Genomic DNA, 27,210 nt, shown 5'->3' with positions numbered 1-27,210 from the left:
GGAAATTAGAAGGCCAAAAAGAGGCCAGGAGATAGCTCTGGCAGATAACATTCATGGCATTGCCAAAAGATTTTATAAATACACTAGCCCCATTGGGTCTGCTCCCCCAACGCACCCGTCCCCTACCTATAGACCCCACAGGAGGCATGGGGGGCAGAGGGGAAGCGGGAGGGGGGCAGAGAGGGAGCGGGGGGCAGAGAGGGAAGGGGGGGTAGAGTTTGAGGGGTGGGGGGACGACTCATCACAGGGGAGGGCTGGTTCCCGAATGCAATACTCCCTTGCTCCAGGCAGAGCCCGAGTACCGGGGGGCGTGGACGGGGGGGGGGGGGGGGGGGTGTGATGTCACTCGCCGCGCAAGGAAGAAGGCAGCCAGTTTATTTTCAAAGTTCAAAGAGAGAGAGGGGGGGAGAGATACTGAGAGAGGGGAGAGGAGTGGGGGTGGGGTCAAGAGGAGGGGGGAGAGAGAAAAAGGGAGGGGGGGAAAGGCCGGGGGAGGGGAGGAGGGGGAGAGGGAGTTAGATGTGGCCCTTGTGGCTAAGGGGATCAGAGGGTATGGAGAGAAGGCAGGTACGGGATACTGAGTTGGATGATCATATTGAATGGCGGAGGCTCGAGGGCCGAATGGCCTCCTGCACCTATTTCTATGAATGACCCGAGACGGTTCCGCACTCGGCTCGAACCAGGGGACCTGAGATTCTAGGGGCCCGACTTGCCTGCAAAGCCCAGGGAATTTCTATGTTTCTATCCGACCCGAGAGAGCCCGGGTTCCGCACCCGGGGTCGAGAGAGCCCGGGGGAGACGCAAGAGAGCCCGGGGGGGAGAGACGGACCTGAGAGTTCTAGTCAGGGCCCCGACTTGAGAGCCTGGGTCTGGGGGAGAGAGAGCGGGGGGGGGGAGAGAGCCCGGGGTGGGGGAGAGAGCCCGGGGTCAAAGCCCAGGGAGGAGCCCGGGGTGGGGGAGAGAGCCCGGGGAGCCCGGGGTGGGGGAGAGAGCCCGGGGTGGGGAGAGAGCCCCCCGGGGTGGGGGAGAGAGCCCGGGAGAGAGCCCGGGGGGGGGAGAGAGAGCCCGGGGTGGGAGGAGGAGCGACTGAGGAGAGAGCCCGAGAGCCCGGGGGGGGGGAGAAGCCCCCGAGAGAGAGAGCAGAGCCCGCCCGAGAGAGCGTCTTTTGGGGAATAACGGGGTGGGGGAGAGAGAGGGGGGGGGGAGAGAGCCCGGGGGGAGAGAGAGCCTGGGGGGAGAGAGAGCCCGGGGGGGAGAGGGAGGAGGCGACTGAGGAGCCGAGAGAAAGCCCCGAGAGAAAGCAATGCCCGAGCGTCTTTTGAATAACGGGGAGAGGGGGGGTGGGAGACGTCACTCGCAGCGTGAGTAAGACGGCAGCAAGCAGATCCATTGTGATGTCATCAGCGAAGGAGTGGGTTTATTTGCAAAGTTATTCATGCATTCGTCTAGTATGTCTGGAACCATATATTGACAGTCTTGGGTATGTGATTTCAGATAGTCTCGTATTTGAAGATATCTAAAGTATTGACTACCTTTCAGATGATATTTCGACTGTAATTCTTGAAATGAGAGGAGAGTCCCCATCTCATAAAGATCTCCCAGTTTTATAAAATTCCCAAGCTTTCCCATTGAATGCACGGCTTGTCTAATGTAGACGGCTTAAACGAGGGATTGTTGGCGATTAGTGAGAAGAGATACATTTCTCAATTTAAGGGTTGATTTCACTTGTTTCCAGACTCGTAAGGTGCTATGGATTATCGGATTTTTCTCATATAATGATTTCTTCAGATTTATTGGAGAGAGAAGGATCGCGCCTATATTAAAAGGCAAACAATCTTCTCTCTCCATTACTAACCATTATCGCACCTTTATAATACCTTTTTAAATATACAAACCCCATCGTCGGAAATGATTAGGCGAGCTTGGGAAGATGAATTGGGCCTAACAATTTAAAAAGATAGATGGGAGGAAAACCTTCTATATATATACACAACTGTTCTCTTATCGTTAGGCACTCGTTAATACAATTTAAAATACTGCATAGACTTTATTATTCAAAGTCTAAACTGAAGAAGATCTTCCCAAATGTTTCCCCTATTTGTGATAAATGTCTCCTTCAGGCAGCAACCATAACCCACTCTTTTGCCTCCTGCATAAAGTTACATAATTTCTAGAGGGGAATTTTGGAATTTTTTTCTAAAATACTTAAAATAAAATTGGACCCCGACACAGAATTGATTACTCTAGGTACGTCAGAAGCCTGTCTGGGCTAACGTTATTTCAAAGACGTTTCCTTAACTATGGCCTGATAACGGCGAAAAAACTAATACTTAAATTTGGAAACACACATCAGTCCCTACTGTGAAGATGTGGATCACAAACATGTCCGAGACACTACATTTGGAAAATATTAGGCTTGTCTTTGCAGAAAAACCAGATCAATTTTTCAAGACATGGACACCCTTTACCGAATTCTTACAAGGATAGTATGGTGCAACACAAATTTGGATTTAAATCTGATTCTGGGTTGGGTGAGGTGGGTGGGGGACACATGAGGGGCAGGTATATCTACACGTTTTTCTTTTTCATTTTCCTTTTTTTTTCCTTTTCTTCTCTCTTATATCTTTATTCACTCTTTGACCACACTACTTTGGTAGTTTAGGGGTCTTATTTTTTCACTTTTCACTTTTTCCCTCTCTTTTTCTTTCTCTCTTTTTTCTCCTCATTTTCAGGTTAAAAAGTTAAAATTGAAGCTGTACAATAATTGTATAATTTTACATGCCGAATGTTTTATTCTTGTACAATTGCTTCTATAAAAAATAATAGAAAAAAAGAAAAGAAATAAATATTTTCAGTCATTTCAGATTTGTGAACATTTTCATAAATAGCTCGAGAAATAACGATTTTTGACTCAATGGGATAAAAACGCTGCAGGATATGCGATTTTTTTTTTTCGAGCAGATGTGACACACACACACACACACACACACACACACACACACACACACACACACACATACATACACACACACGAACATACACACACCCCCCCAAACTCACACCCACACAGACACACACACACACACACACCCCCACACATATTGATATTATATTATATTATTCATTCGCTCCTTTTACCCCATCCCTGCCCTATGTGGGGGAGGGGGGGGGGGGGTGGGGGAAAGGGGGGTATGGGGAATGGGGGGTGGCGGAAGGGGGGGGAGGGGGGGAAGAGTGTGTGTGGGGGAGGGGGCTCGCACTCTGCTCACCCCGCACCTTCAGCTTTCGGCCTCACGCAGCAGATCCTGGTCCCACTCCGGCTTCATTCAGAGGCTTCCGGTTCAACTCAGCAACTTCCGGCTATTCCTGCTGGTCGCCGCAGAATCGGCCCGCAGGCTGCACACTCTCCGCGAGCTGCTGACTCTCTGCGAGCTGCTCAACACACTGCACCCCTTCAGCTTTTTATTCTCCTCGCCGCGTTATTGCCAGCGGGTTCCGGAAGGTGCAGTTTTTACGATTTTTAAACCTTCAGAACTTTTGTACTATTTCCCCCATGGGACCAAAACTTATTTGACTTGCAGCAGAGGAGAATGGTGAGTAAGGTGGCGAGAAAACGTAGCGCTATGAGGGGTCACTTTTGCGCAAATATAAATACAACGCAGACTGGAAATGGTCAAGATGAGAGTTTTAGGAATAGTATAGATAAGATATATATATATATGGATATGTTAAGGGGGAAAAGGGTAACTAGGGAGAAAGTGGGACCCCTCAGGAATCAAAGCAGTCAACTCTGTGTGGAGCCACAGGAGATGGGTAAGATTCTCAGTGAGTACCGGACAGAGGAATTTGGGGCAGGCAATGGAAGTGTCTTGAGAGCAGTCAGTGTTACAGTCGAAGAGGTGCTGAAGGTACTATCGTGTATGAAGAATAAATGAATTAATAAGTTTATTGGCCAAGTATGTACACATACAAGGAATTTGCCTTGGTGCCTACTCGCAAGTAACACATGACATACACTAGACAATTAAGAATAGAACAGAAAACATTAAAACATTAAGAATAAGGCATTATAGTTTAAACATGTGAATGAAATAAAATACCAGAACAAAATGAGGCTACAGACATTTGGTTGTTGAATGGAGCTACTGCTCGTGGGGAAAAAGCTGTTTTTATGTTTGGCTGTGGCAGCTTTGACAGTCCCGAGTCGCCTTCCAGAGGGAAGTGATTCAAAGAGTTTGTGGCTAGGGTCAGAGATGATCTTACCCGCTCGCTTCCTGACCCTTGCAGTGTATAGTTCATCAATGGGGGGAAGGTTGCAGCCAACAACCTTCTCAGCTGATCGAACGATTCGCTGTAGCCTCCGGTTATCATGCTTGGTGGCTGAGCCAAACCAGACCATGATGGAGAAGGTGAGGACAGACTACGATGGCAGTTTAGAATTGGACCATCGATGCCTGGGGCAGATTGTGCTTCCTCAGCTGCCGCATGAAGTACATCCTCTGTTGGGCCTTTTTGACTGTGGAGCCGATGGTGCCCCCCCCCCCCCCCCCCCCCCCCCCCCCCCCCCCCCCCCCCCCCATTTGGAGATGATGGTAGACAAATCTCCAGGGCCTGATCAGATATCCTTCCACCAGATATATCCCAGGACATTGTGGGAAACCAGAGAGGAAATTGCGGGAGCCCAGGTTGAAATTTACGAGTTGCCTTTAAATACAGGAGAGGTGCCGGAGGACCGAAGGGTGACAAATGTGCCTCTATTCAAGAAGGGCTGCAGGGAAAATGCTGGGAACTGGAGGCCAGTGAGCATAACATCTGTGGTTGGAAAGTTACTGGAGAGTATTCTGAGGGATAGGATATATTGGGATTCAGACTGACAAGGGCTGATTAGGGATAGTCAGCCCTTTTTGCTAGCCCTTGCTGTCTCCTCCCCTTCCTTAACCCACGAGCTGCCTCCTCCCATCCCCCCGCCCTCGGGCTCCTCCTCCTTCCCTTTTTCCTTCCTTCTCCCCTCCCACCCCCCATCAGTCTGAAGAAGGGCTTCGGCCCGAAACGTCGCCAATTTTCTTTGCTCCATAGATGCTGCTGCACCTGCTTTCTCCAGCAATTTTGTGTACCTAGGGATAGTCAGCATGGGTTTGTATGTGGGAGGTCGTGTCTCACAAATCTGAGTTTTTTGAAGACGTGACCAAAAAGGTTGCTGTTGTATACATGGACTTCAGCAAAGCATTTGACAAGGTTCCGCGTGGTCGGCTGCCCTAGAAGGTTAGATCACATGATATCCAAGAAGAGATAGAAGAATGGATATAAAATGGACATCATGGAAGAAAGCTGATGGTAATGGTGGAAGGTTGCTTGTCAGACTGGAGGCCTGTGGAAGGTTGCTTGTCAGCTTGTCAGACTGGAGGCCTGTGACTGGTGGTGTGCCTCAGGGTTCGGTGCTGGGCCCATACCTGTTTGTCATCTACATCAATGATTTGGATGAGAACGTACACGGCAAGATTAGCAAGATTAGCAGATGATACAAAAGTGGGTGTTTTGTAGTTAGTGAAGATGGTTTCAAAAAATTGTAGCAGGATCATGATTGATTAGCCAGGTGGGCTGAGGAATGGTTGATGGTTACTGCATTACTTACATTTCTCCAGCCTGAAAAAGGACAAATTTATTCAATTTCTTAGATTTCTATGTGACAACTAGATTTCAATCCATGCAACACCGTTCCTCCAATACATTGGGCAACTAATATATACATATATATCCTATGCGGCACCTTGTCGAATGTCTATCAAAAATCTAAATGCACTATCTACTGGTTCCACTCTATTAACTTTCCCTAGCGCATCCTCACAGAATTCTAATAAATTTGTCAAACCATGTCTTTCATAAAACCGTTGCCTAGAATTGTTTATGCAGCTTTCCTAAATTAGCTCTTTGATTACTGACTCAGCCTTTCCTAAATGGCGCGTATATTACAGCTACTGAAATTGCTTTCGACTGATAAAATACTTTTTCACTCTTGCTAGCATCCTGACAACAAGTAAAAATGTTAAATGAGAAGAAATATATTACCAATTGAGTATAATGTTCTGAAACAACTAGTTCTTGCAGCATGTTTGACTGATGTTCTAGATCTAGTTTTGAGAAATATTTTGTTTTTTATTTTTTGTTTGAATTCAACTCTGCGTAACTGCTCTGAAATTATTACGCAGTTTCCATTTCTGAACCCAACACTGACAATGACTACTTTCAATTAATTCACTGCCACAGCAAGACCTTGCAAACTAACATCCCTATTCTCCCTTAACTTCTCTAAATTGTTTCAAAATGTTTTAGCCTTCAAATTTTAGGCTATTACAGGTGCACAACCTTTTATCCGAAAGCCTTGGGACCAGACACTTGTCGGATTTCGGACATTTTCGGATTTCCGAATGGAAGATTTTTAGCGTAGATTAGGTAGGTAGCGCGCGCAGCTTGAAAAGTCTGGAGCGGCTGCCTCCTCCCTAGATCATAGTAAATCATTGCATAAATGTTAGTCATATTTTGGAGGTTTTTGGGTGGTGGTGGTGGTGGTGGGGGGGTGGGTGGGGGAAGGGGGAAACTTTAATTCTTAGTCCCCTACCTGACTAACATCGCGGAGCTGGGGGCTCTCTGAAATTATTACGCAGTTTCGACCCCTGGCTGCGAGGCGCTCCAAATCCACACGCCCGACAATGAGTCCACTTTCAATTAAAGGCGGCTCCGCGCCCAGCAAGACCGCACAGTGCAAAGGCATTGCCCGCTTCCCGCTGGTTCTCCTGCTTCCCAACATTTCTAAGCTGGGGTGGGGGGCGTCGGCCGCAAAATGTTGGATTTGGAGCCAGGGGTAGAGTTGCAGCTACAACCGGCGCCGCCCGCATTATCAGCAAATCTTTACTTTGAAGGCATTCCCGCTCCCCGTCCATGACCAGGTAGGGGCCAATCCTTAAAGTTTACCCCTTCAACCCCCCCTTCACATAAAAGCCTTCCAAACTAACTGACTAATATTTAAGCAATGATTTACAGATGTTTAAGTGTCTCCCCGGTCTCCGGGGAGGAGGCAGCCGCTACAGTAGTACAGACCTGGGTTGAACGTGGGTCGTTTCGGGTCAAGTTTGGCGCCAAACGCGAGCTTTGGTGTGCAGACGACATCCTAGAAAAAATGGCCGGTCTTCTGAGTTTTTCGGTTTCCGGAACCACCGGATAAAAGGTTGTGCACCTTATCAGCAAATTTGTTTGAATCCTTCGTACATGCATCCATTGCCACTGACTGAAGTGGCTCTGATCAAAGTCCTAGTTTGAATCCACTAGACTATGGTGCACTTCCCAAACATTTCTTTACCATCATCTTCTAACTACATCCAGCTGGTGGTTCAATTTTTAATCTAACCATTGAATTGCCAGACCCCTATTCCTAGTTTACACTATTAACTCCAGCATTTCTCAACGCTCCCTGTGAGTGACTCACAGTTGCTTCAGTTTCTTTTGTATCCAAAAGATGTATTGGTAGGTAAATTAGTAACTGTAAATTGTCCCCAATGTGTAGATAACTGGTAGGGTATTGTTATGGGATGAAGATTGCTGGATGATTTGATTGCTGGTTCAAAATTGACTTGTTTTATGTTGTAAGGAAATATGGAAACGCCTTAATATCACCTCTCTTGACTCCCCACTCTCCCAGTTTAATTTAGTTTAGTCATATAGCGTGGAAACAGGCCCTTCGGCCTACTGAGTCTGCGCTGACCAGTGATCACCCACATTTTAGTTCTATCCTTAATGAACTTAATAAGCCTACCTCCTTGGTAAGTAAGCTGCCTAAATACCTCCTTATGTGTTGCTCAGAATCAACTTTTGTTCAATAAATTTCCATGAAGTGCTTAGGGATATTTTTCATGCATTGAACACGACAAGTGAAAACTGCAGTTGTATTGAAATTGATACAAATTATAAGGCAAATGAATTACAGTATAGATTTTTGGTTTAGCTGCTGCTTATTTGTAAATTTTGCAAAACAGTGGCTATTGAATAGAAGCCACTATTTAAGGTTTATGGGTAATTTGATTTCTGAGATAATAACCATTGTTCATGATTCGTGAAACATGAATCTTATTTTTCTGCCTCTACCCACATAAAGCTTGCTTTTTTTAATGTGGTAGAATCTTGGTTAACAATTAATTGTCAATGCTGTTTTATTGATGTTTCTGGAACGAACCTTGATTTTTTTTATATCATTGCACCCTAAGAATTTACAATATTACATTTCTTCATTAGCTTTATAAATGCCCATTTCATTTTTTAAAGTGTTCTCTATATTTGTATATTATAATATTCAATGCAATACCAAATTGCTTGTGCAAGTCACATTTATTTTCATGCTCTTTTTCTGTAAATGACTCATTTTGTGTTCTCTAAGGATCCTATATCACATAGGCAGGCTCCATTTAAAACTGTTCTTCTGAGGCTGGTTGAATATAATCAAAAATGCCCCATTTAGTCAGAAGTCATTTTCTTTTCAAAAGACAAATGTTATTTAATCTTTCAGCTGTTCATTGTGCCATCATAAATACTTTCTTCTTGCTGCAGTTGTGGGGCTGAAATGAGCGTACTAATTGCCTCCTATTTCCAATGACATGTGGTGGTTTAGTGGGAAGAAAACGCAGCAGGGAGGAGGAAATAGGAGGCTGAGAAAATGAGAGCTAATTATTTTCACTTGCTCATGTCAGGTTGGTGTCAGGCTTGTTTTTACAAACTAGAAGGTTTAGCACTAAATAAAACAAACTGGCATCATGTTTTTATATACTGGCAATGTCATGAAAGCAGCTGCACTGCAAATAATGCCTACAATTGCATGGACACCATCTGACTTCCACTGTGTGTCTGTGCTAATGAGTATATCACAGTGGTGCCAAGTGAAAGGTGCTGAATTATGTATGATTCTTCATTAGCGCAGTAATAGTTCTGTACATCATTATGGGACATTGTTTCTCATGAGGCGATTAAAAAAAAAACAACCTCTGTTCAAGACCTAGTTGTAACCCCTACATGCTAGTGAGGTCTACTTGTGTAGTTCTATCTGAGCAGTTTCCTGTTGATTCATTTTTTATTTACAAATGTCCCATGGGATATTAGAACAGTCGGCAATGACATTGTAAACAGAATGGAGTAACACAGACTAACAGATACTTATCTGATCTCAGGCCTCATTTCCACTTAAAACCCACAGCAATGACATTTGCTGATCCACAGACCAGGATAATGATGCAAACTAGCAATGCAACTACAACTTGAATGTCACTTAACACTGGTAATTCCCAAAGTTTACTGAACTTTCATCAGTCTATTATGATAAATAAAACCCTTCCTGAACATCATTGTTAAAAAGTTTAGTTGGTAATTATGACCTCTTACAAGAATGCCTTGACTTTGATATCTACACAAAGATGTATTATATCTCAGTATATTTCTCAAAATATCAACTTTTTTGGGCAATCGTTTTGGATATGGATGTTATAGGTAACATCTGATATCTAGAATTTGATTTACAATGTGTATACATCTGAACTTTGATACACGTCTCTTTCTTCTTCATCCTGCATTGTCACCTACAGTAATTATGAAGCTGGGGATGAGACTTGTTTACATATCTATCTGTCTCCACTTTAAAATGATTATTGTTAGGAAATAAAAAAGACAGCTGTGTGTGTGTGAAATAATTATATTGATTTTTAAATACAACATAAATTTACCAGAATGAAATTGGGATTTAAAGGAATAAATTCTTAAGATAGTTTTTACAAACTTGGGTTATATTCCATTGAGTTTAGATTGCTCAGCGATCTAATGAAAGAACTTTCGACAATTAAAGTATTCAATACAGTGGACAAAATGAAGTTTTTTCTTGCAGGGAAAATCCAGATCAAGAGGGAAATTCTTAAAACTTTAGCTGAACTAATTAGAATTGAAATCAGAAAGCTGTTCTTCATCGGTTCCCATGGAAAAAAAACTATTGATTGGAGGAATTTAAAAAAAATTAAAGACTGATAATTGGTAGATTTTTTTTATAGTAAGTGTATCAACAGAGTGGAATAAGTATGGTTAAATGAACTCGAGGAACATGTCAGCCGTAGTTTAATTCAGTATTGAAATATTCTCAAGGGATTGAATAGTGTACTCCTGTTTCTATGTTTCCCATTTATTTGGAAGTATTTGACGCTGAGCACAGTGACAACAGAGGTCACTAGTGTTTGGATGATTGTTGAGGTGGGGGCAGAGAATTTAACTGCATGATGGGTTTTAAATCATAGGTTATAAATCCACTGGTGCCAAATGTGATTTCTCCCACTTTTTGTTTTTCTCGTAACAGCTGAATTAACATCAGGAATTTACTTTGTAAGGAGTCCTGCAACTAAATATTATCCTCTGCAAACCTGATTTTTTTCATACAGTTTCTTGAATTCAGTGTAAAGTCCACAGCATTTCAGCTAGCGCTTATGTAGAATGGCTGTCCCCATCAAGAATTAAAGTTGTCAGACAGATTGAAATAACTTTTCAGATGAGGGTCAAGGAGATCAAGAGTTCTACTTGCATAAGTGCACGCTCTGTTGCCAATAGTGAACTAACAGAAATCATCGGGGACTAACAAAGGATATGTCACCCTGTCCCGCCTTTCCTTCAGCTTTGCATTTCGATGTCCATTGTGAATAAGAATTGAAAGTGCTCTTACTGAAAGCAAATGTATTTGTTGCTACAGCAAGCAAAGACAGTGAACGTACTTCCATATACAGTGCCCTCCATAATGTTTGGGAGAAAGACCCATCATTTATTTATTTGCCTCTGTACTCCACAATTTGAAATCTGTAATAGGAAAAAATCACATATGGTTAAAGTGCACATTGTCAGATTTTAATAAAGGCCATTTTTATACATTTTGGTTTCACCACGTAGAAATTCCAGCAGTGTTTATACATTTTAGGGCACAATAATGTTTGTGACACAGCAATGTCATGTAAATGAAAGTAGTCATGTTTAGTATTTTATTGCATATCCTTTGCATGCAATGACTGCTTGAAGTCTGTGATTCATGGACATCACCAGTTGTTGGGTGTCTTCTCTGGTGATGCACTGCCTGGCCTGTATTGCAGCCATCTTTAGCTTATGCTTGTTTTAGAAACATAGAAACATAGAAATTAGGTGCAGGAGTAGGCCATTCGACCCTTCGAGCCTGCACCGCCATTCAATATGATCATGGCTGATCATCCAACTCAGTATCCCGTACCTGCCTTCTCTCCATACCCCCTGATCCCCTTAGCCACAAGGGCCACATCTAACTCCCTCTTAAATATAGCCAATGAACTGGCCTCAACTACCCTCTGTTTTGGGGGCTAGTCCCCTTCAGTTTTCCCTTCAGCATATAAAAGGCATGCTGAATTGGGTTCAGATCAGGTGATTGACTTGGCCACTCAAGAATTGACAATTTTTTCGCTATGAAAACCTCCTTTGTTGCTTTAGCAGTATGTTTGGGATCATTGTCTTGCTGTAGAATGAACTGCCGGCCAATGAATTTTGAGGCATTTGTTTGCATTTGAGCAAATAGGATGTGTCTATACACTTCCGAATTCATTATGCTACTACCATCAGCAGTTGTATCATCAATGAAGATAAGTGAGCCAGTACCTTCAGCAGCCATACATGCCCAGGCCATAACATCCCCGCCACTGTGTTTCACAGATGAGGTGGTATGCTTTGGATCTTGGGCAGTTCCTTCTCTCCTACATACTTTGCTCTTGCCATCACTCTGATATGTTAATCTTCGTCTCATCTGTCCACAAGACCTTTTTTCAGAACTGTGGTTGCTCTTTTAAGTACTTCTTGGCAAACTGTAACCTGGCCATTTTTTGCGGCTAACCAGTGGTTTGCATCTTGCAGTATAGCCTCAGTATTTCTGTTCAAAAAGATGTCTGCGGACAGTGGTCATTGACAAATCCATACCTGACTTCTGAAGAGTCAGATCTGATCTGTCGGACAGGTGTTTGGCGGATTTTTCTTCATTATAGAGAGAATTCTACTGTCATCAGCTGTGGAGGTCTTCCTTCGCCTGACAGTCCCTTTGCGATTAGTAAGCTCACCAGTGCTCTCTTAATGATGTTCCAAACAGTTGATTTTGGTAAGCCTAAGATTTGGCTGATGTCTCCAACAGTTTTATTCTTGTTTCTCAGTCTTATAATGGATTCTTCGACTTTCATTGGCACAACTTTGGTCCTCATGTTGATAAATAGTAATAAAAGTTTCCAAAGGTGATGGAAAGACTGCAGGAAAGACGGTGCTGAGAGCTCTCTTATACCTGCATTAAGGAGGCATTTAAACACACCTGAACAATTACAAACACCTGTGAAGCCATGTGCCCCAAACATTATGGAGCCCTGAAATGGGGGACTATGTATAAACACAGTGGTAATTTCTATATGGTGAAACCAAAATGTATAAAAATGGCTTTTATTAAAATCTGACAATGTGCACTTTAACCATAATCACACTTCACTTTAACCACATGTGATATTTTACTATTACAATTTTTTACTATTACAAATCTCAAATTGTGCAGTATATATTGAGGCAAATATATAATTGATGGGTCTTTGTCCCATACATTATGGGATGTTAAATTGTGACCATGTCAGGTCATGTAGATGATGTACAACTCTAATATTTAACAAAAAATGCAAACCTATGATTTGGAAGAAGATAAAATTGATTAATATGCAAGTAAAACAAATTCGCAAGGTATATAAACTGATGTAAATTAAAGATGGGAACCTGTCAAGTTACTGTTTATTGTAGTTCTTAGAATTTAGACATCATAAATTATTACATTCTTAATCCCGTCATACCTTATGGTTATTATTTTATGGATATATTTGCCTTGCAAGGAAAATCAAGACTGTATTGAAATCTGTTAGTAATGTGTCTCATTTTAGCATTTTCAATGCCAAATAATATTGTATTGAATCTTACGAAATCAGTCATGATCCTTGTTCGGTACAGATTTGCTGATGCTAGGGTAGCATCCAGGTTTTATAGTTGACCTTGACATGCTCTGATTTCAGGAGGAAAATAATCAGCATTAGCTTTCCTCCCTAATTTGTGCTAGAAGGTCTGCAATGTGCTTGCCATGTGAAGGTTGGTCTGTGCTAGGTTGCACGACTTTACAGCCAAGTCGTGGGTTTTGTACCTTTTAAGAGACCTTTGAAGTAACACTCATCACAGCCCTCAAGGGCACATAAATTGTCCAAATAAATCTTAGAGTTTGCCACAAGTTTAGATTTTGGATATAATGTTGACTGAGCATTAAATATTTCTTCTGTTTTCAGTTTGCTGATATATGATTCGTCATCATAGTGGAAAACCATTTTCTTTATTTAGTCTTTTAGGGTGAATTCTCTATTCTTAGGAAACTCAGGAATAATTTACTGCATCACTTGCCCAATGGACTTCAGTAAGGTTGTTCGGTTTAGAAACTTTTAAATGGAATCTTATATTGCAAACAAATCTTTTGTTCATTTTTCAGCCTAATGAGGAATAATAATGTTTATTAATGGAAAATGTTTCGCAAGTATGGTGTATTGCTTTGTATAAAAGTGATCCCTGAAGCCTTATCTAATTTTTGATGGTCCATACTTAAATGTGTGGCCTCTAGAGTGTGCTGTTGAATCAACTTTACCATGGTGAATAATGTTTTGTGGCTTTTGACTGATGCAAAATGTATTGCCATAGAGTATTTTTTAATAATTTCAAATAAGTATTGCTTCCAGATTTTAAAATAAGATTTAATTGAAAACATCAATTTTGTTAAATCACGCTTGTCATGCAGTAGTCTCACAGGTAAAAGATTTTTAATCATGTTTTCATAGTAAAGATTTCTAATCATCAACCTATTTGACCATATTTTTGGTAAATAATGTAATATGAATTCAGTTAACCACATTTCTGATTGTAAATAATCTCAATATTAATTTTGAATCACTCAAAAATATTTTTTTAAACTATGACAATTGGGAAGATTAAATGAATTGTTACAGTTTGAAAGTGAACGTTATGAGTGATGATCCTGATTAGTGTAACATCCTATTATCTGTTATCTGCTTTCAACTCTGTGCTTACTATTATGCTTTGTGAAAATAAAGACAGAATTGTAAATGTTAGTGAAATATTCTCTGATGGATTGCATACCCATGCAAACCCTATAACAATCTCTTCCTTTTTCAATCAGGATTCCAAATGGAAAATGTATGTAGAAGTGGATGGTGATGATGTTGCATTGACTTATATCAAGGATATAACTTTTAACACTAACAGGCAAGACACAGATGTAATTAAAATAACCAAGGTAAATTTATTACTGCAGCAGATTCGTATAATTTAGCGAGCCGTTGAATATTAAATTGAATTTGTGTTTGCATTGTTGTGTATTAAGACAAGTAACATTTGGTTATCATTTCGGGTTGCAAGCATTAGATTTTCTTCCAGATGTTTTCCCCGAAGTTCTTAATATTTCTATGTGTACAGCATTTTACTGAATTCATAAATTATTACCAGAATAAAACTGTACGTAATTTCCTTTTGTGTTAAATAACCTCGCTTGTGGTAGTGTTTTGGAAGCCTGATTCATGTGCCTAACTTTAATCCACAAAATATTATTTTATACTATAACCTGTTGGATTAATTCAACTATTATATGTGATTCTAGGTCAGGTGATAGTAGCACCAGACCCATTTCAGCACATCTATTATTCTCATCCACCCTGTTTGGATGAACTTAGACAATTTCATCCACTGTTTGATAAAGAACAGAGACGTTCTCCTGGCCTATATTTAGTCATAGAAGCACAAAAAAAATCAAAAGTCTTTTCATTGATGTCTATGAAATGTTAGACATCATATCTGCCTGTAAGTGGCAACAGCACCTTTTAGATAATTCATTGGTTGTGATGTAGTGACAGGTTCTTACAATATAATGTGGTGCAATTTGACTTCCGCATGGCAGAAATTGAGTAGTATTTGACAGCCAATATTGGTAATTTATCTCCGTGCAATCACAAGCCTTAATTCCATAACTCCACATCTCCCTTTCCGTAAACCACCTACCCTAACCTCTCCTTAAAAATTGACACGGTTTCTGCTTCAATCACTAACTGTAACCATTTAGACTTTGTGCAAGAAAAATGTTTCTTCTGCTCTCTTACATTTAATTTAAACCTACTTACACGACCTGTCAGCAACAGAAACTGGTCTATTTCTGAATTTTCTCTGTTTCATCCCATAATTTTAAACACGTATCAAATCAGGGTCACTGAGAATATTGCAATTTGAAAAATGAAACCATTATTGAAAGATATTCACAGCACTCTTTAGTAGGAGATCACTCAAAGCTACTTGCCTTCTTGATGATTTAACTCCATATTATCCACATTATGACAATCAAGCTACCGTGATCAGACTAACACATGCAGCCTTTGTTTTAATGGAATGAGTGATCGAGTACTTCTCACTTCTTACATTCGGACAGAACATTAAATATGATTGTATTTTTAAATAACAGACTTTAATTTAATTGTTTTTTTACAGCCTCCCTATCTAATGGAGAAGTGGATTGTGGGCATAAATGAGAACCAGACTGTGGAATGTATTGTTACCTATGAGGTTAGCCCTGAACACATTTTGAATATAATAATCATTCTATTTGTTGGTATTTGGAAGACCCAGTCGTGGACAAATCGTTTGAGAAGCCCAACAGGATCAATTCTACATGGCTAAAGACACATCCTTCCTCCCACCATCTTTTAAAAGGCTCTTAGATTTCAGGAACCCTACCCACTAATTCCATGCTATCTGTTTTCATTGGGGTAATGAACTGATATCAAGCATTTACAAATGCAGATGAGTTGAGTTGAGCTTTCCAATTACCTGTTTCTCCCAGATGTGAGCTCTATCTTACATCGAGTAGCACACAAACTTGAGATTTAGATTAGAACTATATTGGAATGAAAGTACAGCAGCTAAATTATACAAAAACAATGAATGTATCTTTGTCTGAATTATACATATCATTCTAAGCCCTAGACAATCATGTGCAGTTATCCGTACAGATTCAGTAAGAATCAGCAATGATATGTTGGTCTTCATCACAAGTGAACTTGATTGAATTTGATTCAACGTTATTGTCATTGTGCAGAGTACAAGTACAGAGACAACAAAATGCAGTTAGCATCTAATCAGGTGCAAAAACAGTGCATGTGGTGGAATAATAGCTAAGAAAGCGCAGTAGAGCAGCACAGATAAGGGTACACTATAGATGGGGAAATATATGTACAGTGGGACATTGTAGTTTGGATACACTGGGTGGGATATATGCAGTATGGACAGAAGTATTAGTGCAGTAAGCATTAAGTACATTGTGGATGGATATATACAGTATAAACAGACTTGAGTATACAAATAAACAGTCCCACCAATCTGTGGGGAAACTTTTTCCACAGAGAGAGTGGTGAGTATTGAACACACTGCCAGAGGAGGTAGTTGAGGCAGGTGCTATTACAACATTTAAAAACCATTTGGACAGGTACATGGATAGGAAAGGTTTAGAGAGATATGGGCCAAACTTGGGCAGGTAGGACTAGTGTGGATGGGGCATCTTGGTCAGCATGGGCAAGTTGAGCTGAAGGGCTTGTTTCTATGCTGTACGACTAAAATTGCAGAACCTTAATAAAAATAATATTTACAAGCCTAGCCACCCTACCTAAGGAAGGATACACTTGTGATAAAGGGAGTGCTGCAAATGTTCACCAGTTAGATGCTAGGAGGGGGGGATTATCCCATGAGAAAAGAATAGCAGACTGGGTTGATTCTCCCTTTGTTTTAGAAGCATCTAAAAGGTGATTTTAGTAAAATGTACAATTTGGTATAAGGTTGAGAGAGTAGATACAGAAGTCATCTTTCCCTTGACAGGTATAATTGGAAGCAGGAATCATAGTATCAAAATAAGGTGTCAGCCATTCAGGAAAGTGATGAGCATCATCACCCAGAAGATATTGAATCTGTGGAAGAGAGTTTGGAGGGATGGTCACTGAATATGTTCAAAAGAGGATGGATATTAAATGAATCAAGGGAACTGAAGTTAATGCGGGAAGACGATGATAAGATGGTATATCAGCCATGGTCTTCTTGTAGCAGATGTAAGGGACTGTGCTTCTGTTTTTTTATGTTCCTGGTTTCAGCTCTTCTTTATTGTTGTGGGCAGATTCCAGCCATGTCCTAGTTTAAGTTATGAAGGGTAGATAAACAGTGATATTGTTATAGAATACTTGCAATTAATTGTGCTTCTCCACCTATAATTGCTACCATTGACATCTCTACCATTAAGCTACCTTGAACCTAAGCTATATGATCCCTCTGCCTCTCTTTCCTTTTAATGCTTAAAATGGTCCTTAAAACCTACGAATTTAATAAAGTCTTGTCCTGATATGCTTTAAAAAAAATAGCAAGTACTCGGCTGTTTAGGCAGATGCTATCTTGGCATCTGAGCTTCCAAGATGTATTCCTTTAACATCAGCCAAGTTTTCTATCCCTTCAAACTGGCCCACTGTGTTTCTCATACTAATCACTACATTCCTCTTCTCTCCCACAGTCGTGATTGTCCTTGCCTTGTACTCAACCAGTCTCTCCTCTTTGTGGATACACTTTCATCATCCATGGCACATTCCACAATTTTCCCTGCCCTCAATGCCCCGGATTTCCTCGATTCCCTTATAATATATAATTTTTGGTCCTTTCTGTTAGAAATACAAATGTATGTCAAGATTGATAAAATCTAAAGGAAGTATACAATTGCTTAACCAAAAATATTAATGTTTCTTGACTGTACAGAGGGCCAGGGCACCATGTACATAACCCACAATAAAATCATAGAGATCAAGAAAATCCCAAACCATACCCTCAGCATATGGTTTAATAGATTACCTCAGATGACAAATGTAAATAGTACAAGAATGGCATTATATTTTACCTCATCCCTTCCCTTTCTTGCCCTTCAACCTTCCCAAATGTCAGCAACTAATTTAAATTCAATTTCTTGCCTGTGTAGGTAGAATCTCCCCTAGACCACCAATGTAACTAATTCAATATGAGGCACTATTGTTACAGGAAAAAATTAGTACTGGAAAGAAATCGCTTTGTGAAATTATCAGCGAATAAGTTTTAAAAATCATGCTTGTGATATCTAAAATATCTTTCGGAAATTATTCAACAGGCTGATGTCAAACTTCCCAAAACATCCAAGCACAACCACAGTATTGCACAGGATACTTTGAATACTGAAGTGAAGGAGGTGGTGCTAGTTATCCAGACTGTCTCAGCAAATACAGAAAGCAAGTTTCAGAGCAAGTGTCAGTTAAGTAAGTCATTTATTGAAACCATCGAACCATACTTTCTCAAAGTGGAAGACGTACAACTATATTGTAATGATTCATGGCTTGGACTATACAACACTGGAGTTTGGCCCTTATTCAAATTCAGTCAATATGCCCTTCTCTTGATGTTGGCATTCACACCAACAATCACCTCATGGCTATTTATATTAGTAGGAAAGAGGTTGAAATATGAAAAACAGATTAATTTTTTTATAGGTGTAAAATGTGCTTCCCTTATACCATGAAGTCCATAAAAAAATATGCATTTGCATTTTAAATGGTGACACTGCTGTTTGAACTTAAGAATAAATAAATCTGACCAAAGGCTGATTGGCTTTTACTTTGATTTCAATTTGCTGTTTTTAATCACGTGTATTTTGTTGTTATTTAAATTTGCTGCTATAATTAATATGCATAAAATAACAAGAATGAACATAATTTATATAACACCTTGAACACATTGGTTTTTAACCAAGGTGTTTAACTGGTTCTTTAGCTAACAAAAATCTGACAAACTTGGAGAATGTTGGGAACAGCAAGCCAAATGCCTAATCAAAAAGGTAGGTTTTAAAGAGGTAAGGAGAGGCAGAAGGGTTTCCACACCTTAGGGTTGGAATAGCTGAACGTAAGGCCATTATTAAGATCAACTAAAACTGAAGATGCACAAGAAACGAGAAATAAAGATTTAGAAAGCTCGGAGGACTGGAAAAAGGATGAGCATTTTTCATTTGAGTAAGAGTGAGAGCAGCAACTATATAGATCTGCATTCACAACCATGATGTGTGAATGAAACTGAGATGCAGGAAGCAAAATGTTGTCCAAGCACAAGATTGTATAGGAAATATGATGGTAATTAGTCATGGAGTGGTTCTATCTGGAAACAGCAGTGCCATAAATGAAGATTTCACCAGCAAATGACCCGAGGTATAAGATAATCAACTCTTAAACAATGTGTGACAGATTGGCTCCATTCTCTCTCTTAATTCATGGTGCAGAATCAGCAATAGAAAAGTCGTACACACACAAAAATTACTCCATTTATCTCCTTCCAGAAGATTGTATATTGTAGACTGAGATCATTTTAAGTAAAGACAGTTTGTGTTTTTGCCAACTATTCATTCTGTTGGTATTATTAGAAGGGACAATAGCATTATCAATGTAACAATTGTCTCTTATGCAATGCTGCATCTGAATAGGTTTGGGCAGGTTTAGGTTTATGATTGTCACATGTGTAGGTGCAGTGAAAAGCTTTGTTTTGCATGCTATCCTAACAGATCAGATATATCGTAGCTACTAGACTAATGTTGAATGAATTTAAACAGTGCAAGTACAATACAAACTTGTTGAGGGGTACAGATCTCTCCAACCTACTTTACAGTTTCCCACCTGCTTCAAAATGGCACCAATAATATCAGTGCCCAAGAAGAGTAAGGTGATATGCCTCGATGACTACCGACTAGTAGCGCTAACATGAGTGCTTTGAGCAGTTGGTTATCGCACATATCAACTTCTACCTCAGCAAGAACCTGGACCCACTACAATTTGCCTACCGCCACAACAAGAGGATGCAATCTCGCTTACTCTCCACTCTGCACTGGACCACATGGACAATAAAAGCACATACGTCAGGCTGTTGTTCATATACTACAGATCGGCATTCAACGCCATGTTCCGCTCCAAACTTGTTACCAAGCTTAGGGAACAGTTGCGCATCTCTCTGCAACTGGATCCTCGACTTCCTTATCAACAGAACACAATCAGTACGAATTAGCAAATAAACTTCCTCCTTAATAACCACCTCAAGGCTGTGTGCTCAGTCCCCTGCTCTACTCACTCTATACCCTTGACTGTGTAGCCGTACACAGTTCCAACTACTTCTTCAAATCCACTGACGACACCACCATTATTGAACAAATTATGGATCATGATTTGTCAAAGTTTAGGAGGGAGAAGGTTGTCTGATTGAATGATGCTGGAACAACAACCTTGGTCTCAAAGTCAGTAAAACCAAGGAACTGATTGTTGACATTAGAAGAGGAAGGCCGAGGGTTCACAAAGCTGCCATCATCAACGGGTCGCTGATGAAGAGAGTCAACAACTTCAAATTCCTGGGTGTGCTTATCTCTGAAGATCTGACCCGGATCCAACACATTGAAGCAATCATAAGAATAGCCTATCGATGCCTCGACTTCCTTAGAAGATTGAGGACCTTTGGTATGTTGATGAATATTCTCTTAAACTTCAACAAGTGAATGAATGAATGAATTAATAAGTTTATTGGCCTTGCCTTGGTGCTCCGCCCGCAAGTGACAACATTACATACAGTGATAGTTAGGAATGATACATAAAACATTATCGATTAAACATGTGAATTAAATAAAATACCAGAGCAAAAGGAGGCTACAGATTTTTGGTTATTGAGTAGAGCTACTACTTGTGGAAAAAAGCTGTTTTTATGTCTGGCTGTGGCAGCTTTGACAGTCCGGAATCTCCTTCCAGAGGGAAGTGCTTCAAAATGTTTGTGGCCAGGGTGAGGGGGGTCAAGATGATCTTGCCCACTCACTTCCTGTGTACAGTTCATCAATGGAGGGAAGGTTGCAGCCAATGTTGCAAACGATTGCTGCAGCCTCCGGATCAGCTGCCATGATGGAGAAGGTGAGGAAGACTCTACGATCCTCTGTTGCCTGTTGCCTTCCTCTGTTGTGCCTGTTTGACTGTGGAGTCGATGGTGCCCCCCTATTTAAGGTCCTTGGAGATGATGGTTCTCAGGAACTTAAAAGACCCACAGATGTGACTGGTATTGTTGATGGTGAGTGGGGTGAGAGAAGGGGGAGCTCTCCTAAAATCTACAATCAATTCCACTGCATTGAGCTCCAGGTTGTTACGAAGGCACCAGGACAGCTGCTGTGTCACTTCCTGTCTGTAGGCAGATTCCTCCCCAACTTGAGAAGCTTGACAGAGGAGTCAATGGAGGTGCAGTCATTGGTGTAGAGAGAGTAGAGGAGAGGGGAGAGTGCGCAGCCTTGCGGTGCTCCTATGCTGAAGGTCTGTGGGTCTGAGATGTGCTTTCTCAGCCTCACATGCTGCTTCCTGTCTGTCAGGAAGCTGATGATCCACCGACAGAGGGTTTCAGGCACAGTCAACTTGGAAAGTTTGGAGTGTAGTAGCTCTGGCACAATGGTGTTGAATGCAGAGCTAAAATCAACAAACAAAATCCTCGCATATGGCGGTCTAGGTGCTGGAGGATGAAGTGCAGGCCCAGGTTGACTGCGCCATCCACAGATCTATCGGGCTGTGTACAGAAGCAAGCATATTGATTGATATCATGGACTGTTTCGGCAACATGAATATTCAGGAAAGAAGAAGATCACAAAAAGGTGTGAACTCTGCCTGTTCCATCGCGGATATTGACATCCCCACCATCGAAGGGAACTACAGGAGGCGCTCTCTCAAAAAGGCAGTCAGCATCATCAAGAAGCCACATCACTCCGGGTATGATCTCATTTACTCCTGCCCGTGGAGAAGGTATAGGAGGCTGAAAACTGTAACGTACAGGCTCAGCATACTACCATCACCCCGAACACTCCCTCTTCTCCCCACTCCCATCAGGCAAGAGGTACAGACATTTTAAAACGCATACCTCCAGATTCAGGGAGTTTCTTCCCAGCTGTTAACAGGCAACTGAATGGTCCTCTCATTAGCTCGAGTGCAGTCCTGACCTTCCATCTACCTCATTGGAGACATTTAAACTATCTTTAATTGAACTTTATTTTGCACCAAATGTGCACCCTTTTCTGTGTTCATTGGTCAGCTTCATTGTTTTCATACACTGTCTCTTCTTTGACTGGATATCACGCAAACAAAAGCTATTCTCTACCGCACACGTGACAATAATAAACTAAACTAAACCAGACCATCAGGTTTTCAAACCGTATAAACTCCAACTAAACTCCAAACTGAACTGCTTTGGGCGCTTCAGGCTTTGTTTTTTATCGCACAATATTTGGTTTTTATTTCTTTAACTTTGTTTGTTTATTTTATTATCTATTGAGTACTGTATTTATAAACCTGTTAAGCTGATGCTGCATGTAAGAATTTCATTGTTTTGTTTCAGTACATATGACAATAAAATGGTGGCGCTGCCATAGCAACTGCGGCTCGCCTGCAGTCCGTCTGTTTTTTTTTCTTTTTTGTGTTGTTCTTTTGTTCTGTTTTAGTTCATTTTTGGTTTATTGTGTATGTGTGTAGGTGGAGGGGAGAAATGTTTTTGGTCTCTTATTTCGGGGGGATGCGACTTCTCTTGTCGTATCCCCCGTCTCCGTCTCCGCCTGCGCTGAGGCCTAATAGCGGAGCTGGTGGCCTCGGAGCTGGGGCAGCGGCGACTCGACCCCGCAGCAGGCAGCGGCAGTGGCGACCCGACCCCGGAGCAGGCAGCGGCAGTGGGGACCCGACCCCGGAGCGGGCAGTGGGGACCTGATCTCGGAGCGGGCAGCGGCAGTGGGGACCCGACCCCGGAGCAGGCAGCGGCAGTGGGGACCCGACCCCGGAGGGGGCAGTGGGGACCCGATCCCGGAGCGGGCAGCGGCAGTGGGGACCCGACCCCGGCGCAGGCAGCGGCAGTGGGGACCCGACCCCGGAGCAGGCAGCGGCAGTGGAGACCTGACCCCGGAGCGGGCAGTGGGGACCCGACCCCAGAGCGGGCAGCGGCAGTGGGGACCCGACCCCGGAGCGGGCAGTGGGGACCTGATCTCGGAGCGGGCAGCGGCAGGGGGGACCCGAACTCGGAGCGGGCAGCGGCAGTGGCGACCCGACCCCGGAGCGGGCAGCGCTAGCGACCCGAACTCGGAGGGGGCAGCGGCAGTGGCTCCCGACCCCGGAGCGGGCAGCGGCAGTGGCGACCCGACCTCGGAGCGGGCAGCGGCAGCAGCCACCAGACCTCGGAGCGGGCAGAGGCAGCGGCAGCAGCGATCCGACCTCGGAGGATCGGCTGCGGGCCCGGTGGACGACATCATCGGGAGCTCGCAGGTCCCAAGTTGGTGACCTGTTCTCCAGAGCTCCCGCGACAACAGCTGCGTCCTCTGGACTGGAGGGCCGCAGCTTCGGCGGCTTCGACCACCCCGGGCCGCGAGGTTGAACCGGCCCGTTCGCGGCGCTTGGATTCAGCCGCGGGACTGACATTACTTACCATCACCCGGCGGGGTCACAACATCCGAAGCCTGGATCGCCTCAGCGCAGAGGGAGAATAAGAAGGGAAGAGACAAAGACTTAAGACTTTTGCCATCCATCACAGTGAGGAGTATTCAACTCACTGAGGTGGATGTTAATTTGTGTTTTTTGTGTGTTTTTGTCATTTTTTACTATATGTAGGACTGCAAGGCAACAACATTTTCTTCAGACCGCAAGGTCTGAATAACAATAAAGGCTACTTTGACTTTGACTAAAACACTCTTGACGCTTGAGATGGCTAAGTCCATTCAGGAGCAGACCCCACTCTTGTTGCAGTTCCTCAGCACTTACACTACGAATGTCTCCACAAAGATCCTGCATCAGTTTAAAGCATGTTCATACTCCATCCTCATTGATTTCAATAGGAATTGTAAGCATGTAGATCAGAAATCAGAGAGAAGGCTGTTTTTTTAGTTATTTTGAATTAGTTTAATGTTTATTTACACGGTCTAACAACTTTTTTCAAAATATGCTTTTTTATATTTAATTTTAATTATTCAATACTTATCTATGGCATTTATAGATATAGAAAAACAATTAAAAAATTGCTTACAGCATTTTTTTACAGAAAATCCAGGAGAGGGCTTTGCCAGTCTAAAACATTTTCAGGCAGTTTTAAGTGTGAGGCTTGTGCAAGAAGGAACTGCAGATGCTGGTTTAAACTGAAGATAGATACAAAAAGCTGGAGTAACTCAGTGGGACAGGCAGCATCTCTGGAGGGAAGGAATGAATGACGTTTTGGGTCGAGACCCTAATTTAGACTGAGCGTGAGACTTTCTCACTACTGGCGACCCTGATCGGGCTGTGTTGCTGGGTTTCAGAATCCTCCAGGCCTATAAAATTGGCCTTTCAAATTTAGACTAATTAAATACAGGTTAAATACAGGTCAGGAAGATTATGTTTGGGTTGTTGGTGAGTTATGGCAGTGACTGGGTGGTTTAGGTTGCTTGGTCAGCTAGATCTGGCTCATAAATGTTGTTAGATCTAGACAATTGAAGCTTTCAGGAGAGTAAATTATTTTTATTTTTATGCTTATTGATTGTAAGTCTTTGGTGCAGAAAGCTTTGTATAGTTGTTCAAACTGCAATTTTCCTAAATCCAGAACACAGTTTACTAAAAATGTTGCTTAAAATCGATTTTTTATTTTTTTCAGGTACAACCTTCGTTTAATCCTGTACTAGCAAACTATGTTTATTGCAATTTATATATTATATATATTTATTTACTTTCTATGAAGTAGAAGTTGCAGATTCTTCACTACAGTACATAACTTATCTTCAGCCCATCCATTGATCAATTGATCGGGTGCATTTGATCACGTTGATGTTGGCCATAGACCAAGTGAAAACAAAAACACAATTGTTTCTTGATCATCTCACCATCATTCTTAAAGACAAGTCTGATTTTATGCACAGGACTGCAAGATAAGACAGGTTTAGAGCGATCTAGACCAAAGGCAGGCAAGTGGGACTAGTGTAAATGGGACATGTTGGTCGGTGTGGACAAATTGGGCTGAAGGACCTGTTTCCATCTTTTATGATAATGATAAAATAAATTTTGAATAATGTATTTTTTTTCCTTTCCAACAGCACAATTTAAAAATAAGCAATAACTGTTTAAACATTTTTATGTGTTCCAGATATTCGTCAACAATGGTTCAATGATTTAAAGTTGCGGAAAATATCTACAAGTGACTCTCCACAATATTCTGCCACTTTACCTTCTAGCCACAGCAATTCCAGCTCTGTTGCATTACCTCAGTATTTCCTATTTGCAAACCAGGATTCCTATGCTGCAGCTGTAAGAAGAGTACAGAGCCCCAGCAGATATCACATGGCTGCTCCTTTGGCTCAATCCAGTCGAAGCTCCAGCCCATTATCAAGAACACCGGGGTTAAGCAGTCGCCTTTCCACTGTACATCTGAGCTCTGTGGGAAGCAGTGTATCCAGTACAACGTCAAGCATCAATTTGGAAAGAGACCAGATTAGTGACAGACAGACCAGTGGCTATCATAGTAATGATTTGAACGGTAGCTTATTTAATAAAACAACCAGTTCTGAAGGATTAAATAACAATAATAGAAAAGAGGTTAGTCCAGTGTTTGTACTTGGTAGTGGAATCTGGAACAAGGAAAAGGGACCTGGAAGGGAAAGAACCAAAAGCACACCTCCCAGATATAACACTGGGCATATGTCGCCAGAAAAGACTGTTCGTTCTCACCACGCTAAGTCATGGGGGCCTGACAGATATTTGCAAATGCAAATCCAACAACGGATAGCTACGGACAAAGGTCCAATCCCTGAAGTATCAGCTGCTAACACCCCAAAAGAGTTGTGTCAGAATAGGCAATGCAAACCTAATGAAGGTGAGTGGATTAAAGTTGAACGCCACAAAAAACCCATAAGAAATGACAATTTAAAAGCACCTAGAGGTAGAGGAAGAGGTAGAGGAAGAGGAACACCTCGCAACTGATTGAGATGAAAAACTACCAACTGTCTCTAAATGTCAACAAAAAATGCATTTCTATTCAGACCTTCAGCTAATAGATATCTACTAATGGAGGGTACAAAAGATTTGAATCACGGACAAACCTTTCACTATATTAATTCGTATGATGTCTGAATTCAATGGTAACTCAATTATCTCAGTAAATTTATCAGATGCTATATACATATAGCTTCATATCTATCCCACCTAAGGTTTCGGAGGAATATAAATCCACTGGTAATTTTAAAAGAAGCATAACTGAGATGGTGAGTGCAGGGCAGTCTATGTTTTTAATTCATCAGACACTGCAAAAGTAATGACGATAATTCACAGATGAAACGATTTTTCGTTTCATCTGTGTATGTAAGTATTCAGTTAAAATGACATTAAAGTAAATACTGATTACTGAATGCTGCTTGACCCACTAAGTTCTCCAGCAGCGGATGATATATTTGTGTGGATTCAATATCATGTCAAAGGGTATAAATAAGGTTGTGTACATGGGATACTCTCATACATGTGAATACAAAATGCCCTGACTCCATGAATCAGAATCTGTATATATTAGCCTTGAAAGCATACAAGAAAATTTTCCTGTGAATAGAAAACCTGCATATGTTTTATATAATTACAATTACAGTGCCCTCCATAATGTTTGGGACAAAAGACCCATCATTTATTTATTTGCCTCTGTAATTGTAATAGAAAAAAATCACATGTGGTTCAAGTGCACATTGTCAAATTTTAATAGCCATTTTTATACTTTTTGGTTTCACCATGTAGAAATTACAACAAATTTTTTAAATACCCCCCCCCCCCCCCCCGGCCGCCATTTCAGGGCACAATAATATTTTTTGGGACACAGCAATGTCATGTAAATGAAAGTAGTCATGTTTAGTATTATGTTGCCTATCCGTTACATGCAATGACTGCTTGATGTCTGCGATTCATGGACATCACCAGTTGCTGAGTGTCTTCTCTGGCGATGCTCTGTCCGGCCTGTATTGCAGCCATCTTTAGCTTA

The 27,210-nt window shown here is 41.6% G+C and overlaps 1 protein-coding gene across 5 annotated transcripts in view; it reads left to right on the top strand.

Annotated features, from left to right (window-relative positions):
• The window catches only part of LOC129698743 (mitogen-activated protein kinase kinase kinase 20-like), a 115,224-nt gene extending 88,241 nt beyond the window's left edge, over positions 1–26,983 (top strand). For all 5 annotated transcript variants that reach the window (XM_055637964.1, XM_055637966.1, XM_055637967.1 and 2 more), the window contains exons 17-20: positions 14,279–14,395; positions 15,634–15,708; positions 18,314–18,458; positions 25,339–26,983. In XM_055637964.1, coding sequence (XP_055493939.1) covers positions 14,279–14,395; positions 15,634–15,708; positions 18,314–18,458; positions 25,339–26,171 — 1,170 coding nt within the window. In that variant the 3' untranslated portion in view covers positions 26,172–26,983. The remainder of the gene's footprint in view (positions 1–14,278; positions 14,396–15,633; positions 15,709–18,313; positions 18,459–25,338) is intronic.
• The last annotated feature ends 227 nt before the right edge of the window (positions 26,984–27,210 follow it).

Source organism: Leucoraja erinacea, chromosome 7, assembly GCF_028641065.1.
Source record: "Leucoraja erinacea ecotype New England chromosome 7, Leri_hhj_1, whole genome shotgun sequence".
Lineage (NCBI taxonomy): Eukaryota > Metazoa > Chordata > Chondrichthyes > Rajiformes > Rajidae > Leucoraja > Leucoraja erinaceus.
This window is presented reverse-complemented; position numbering and strand designations above follow the sequence as displayed.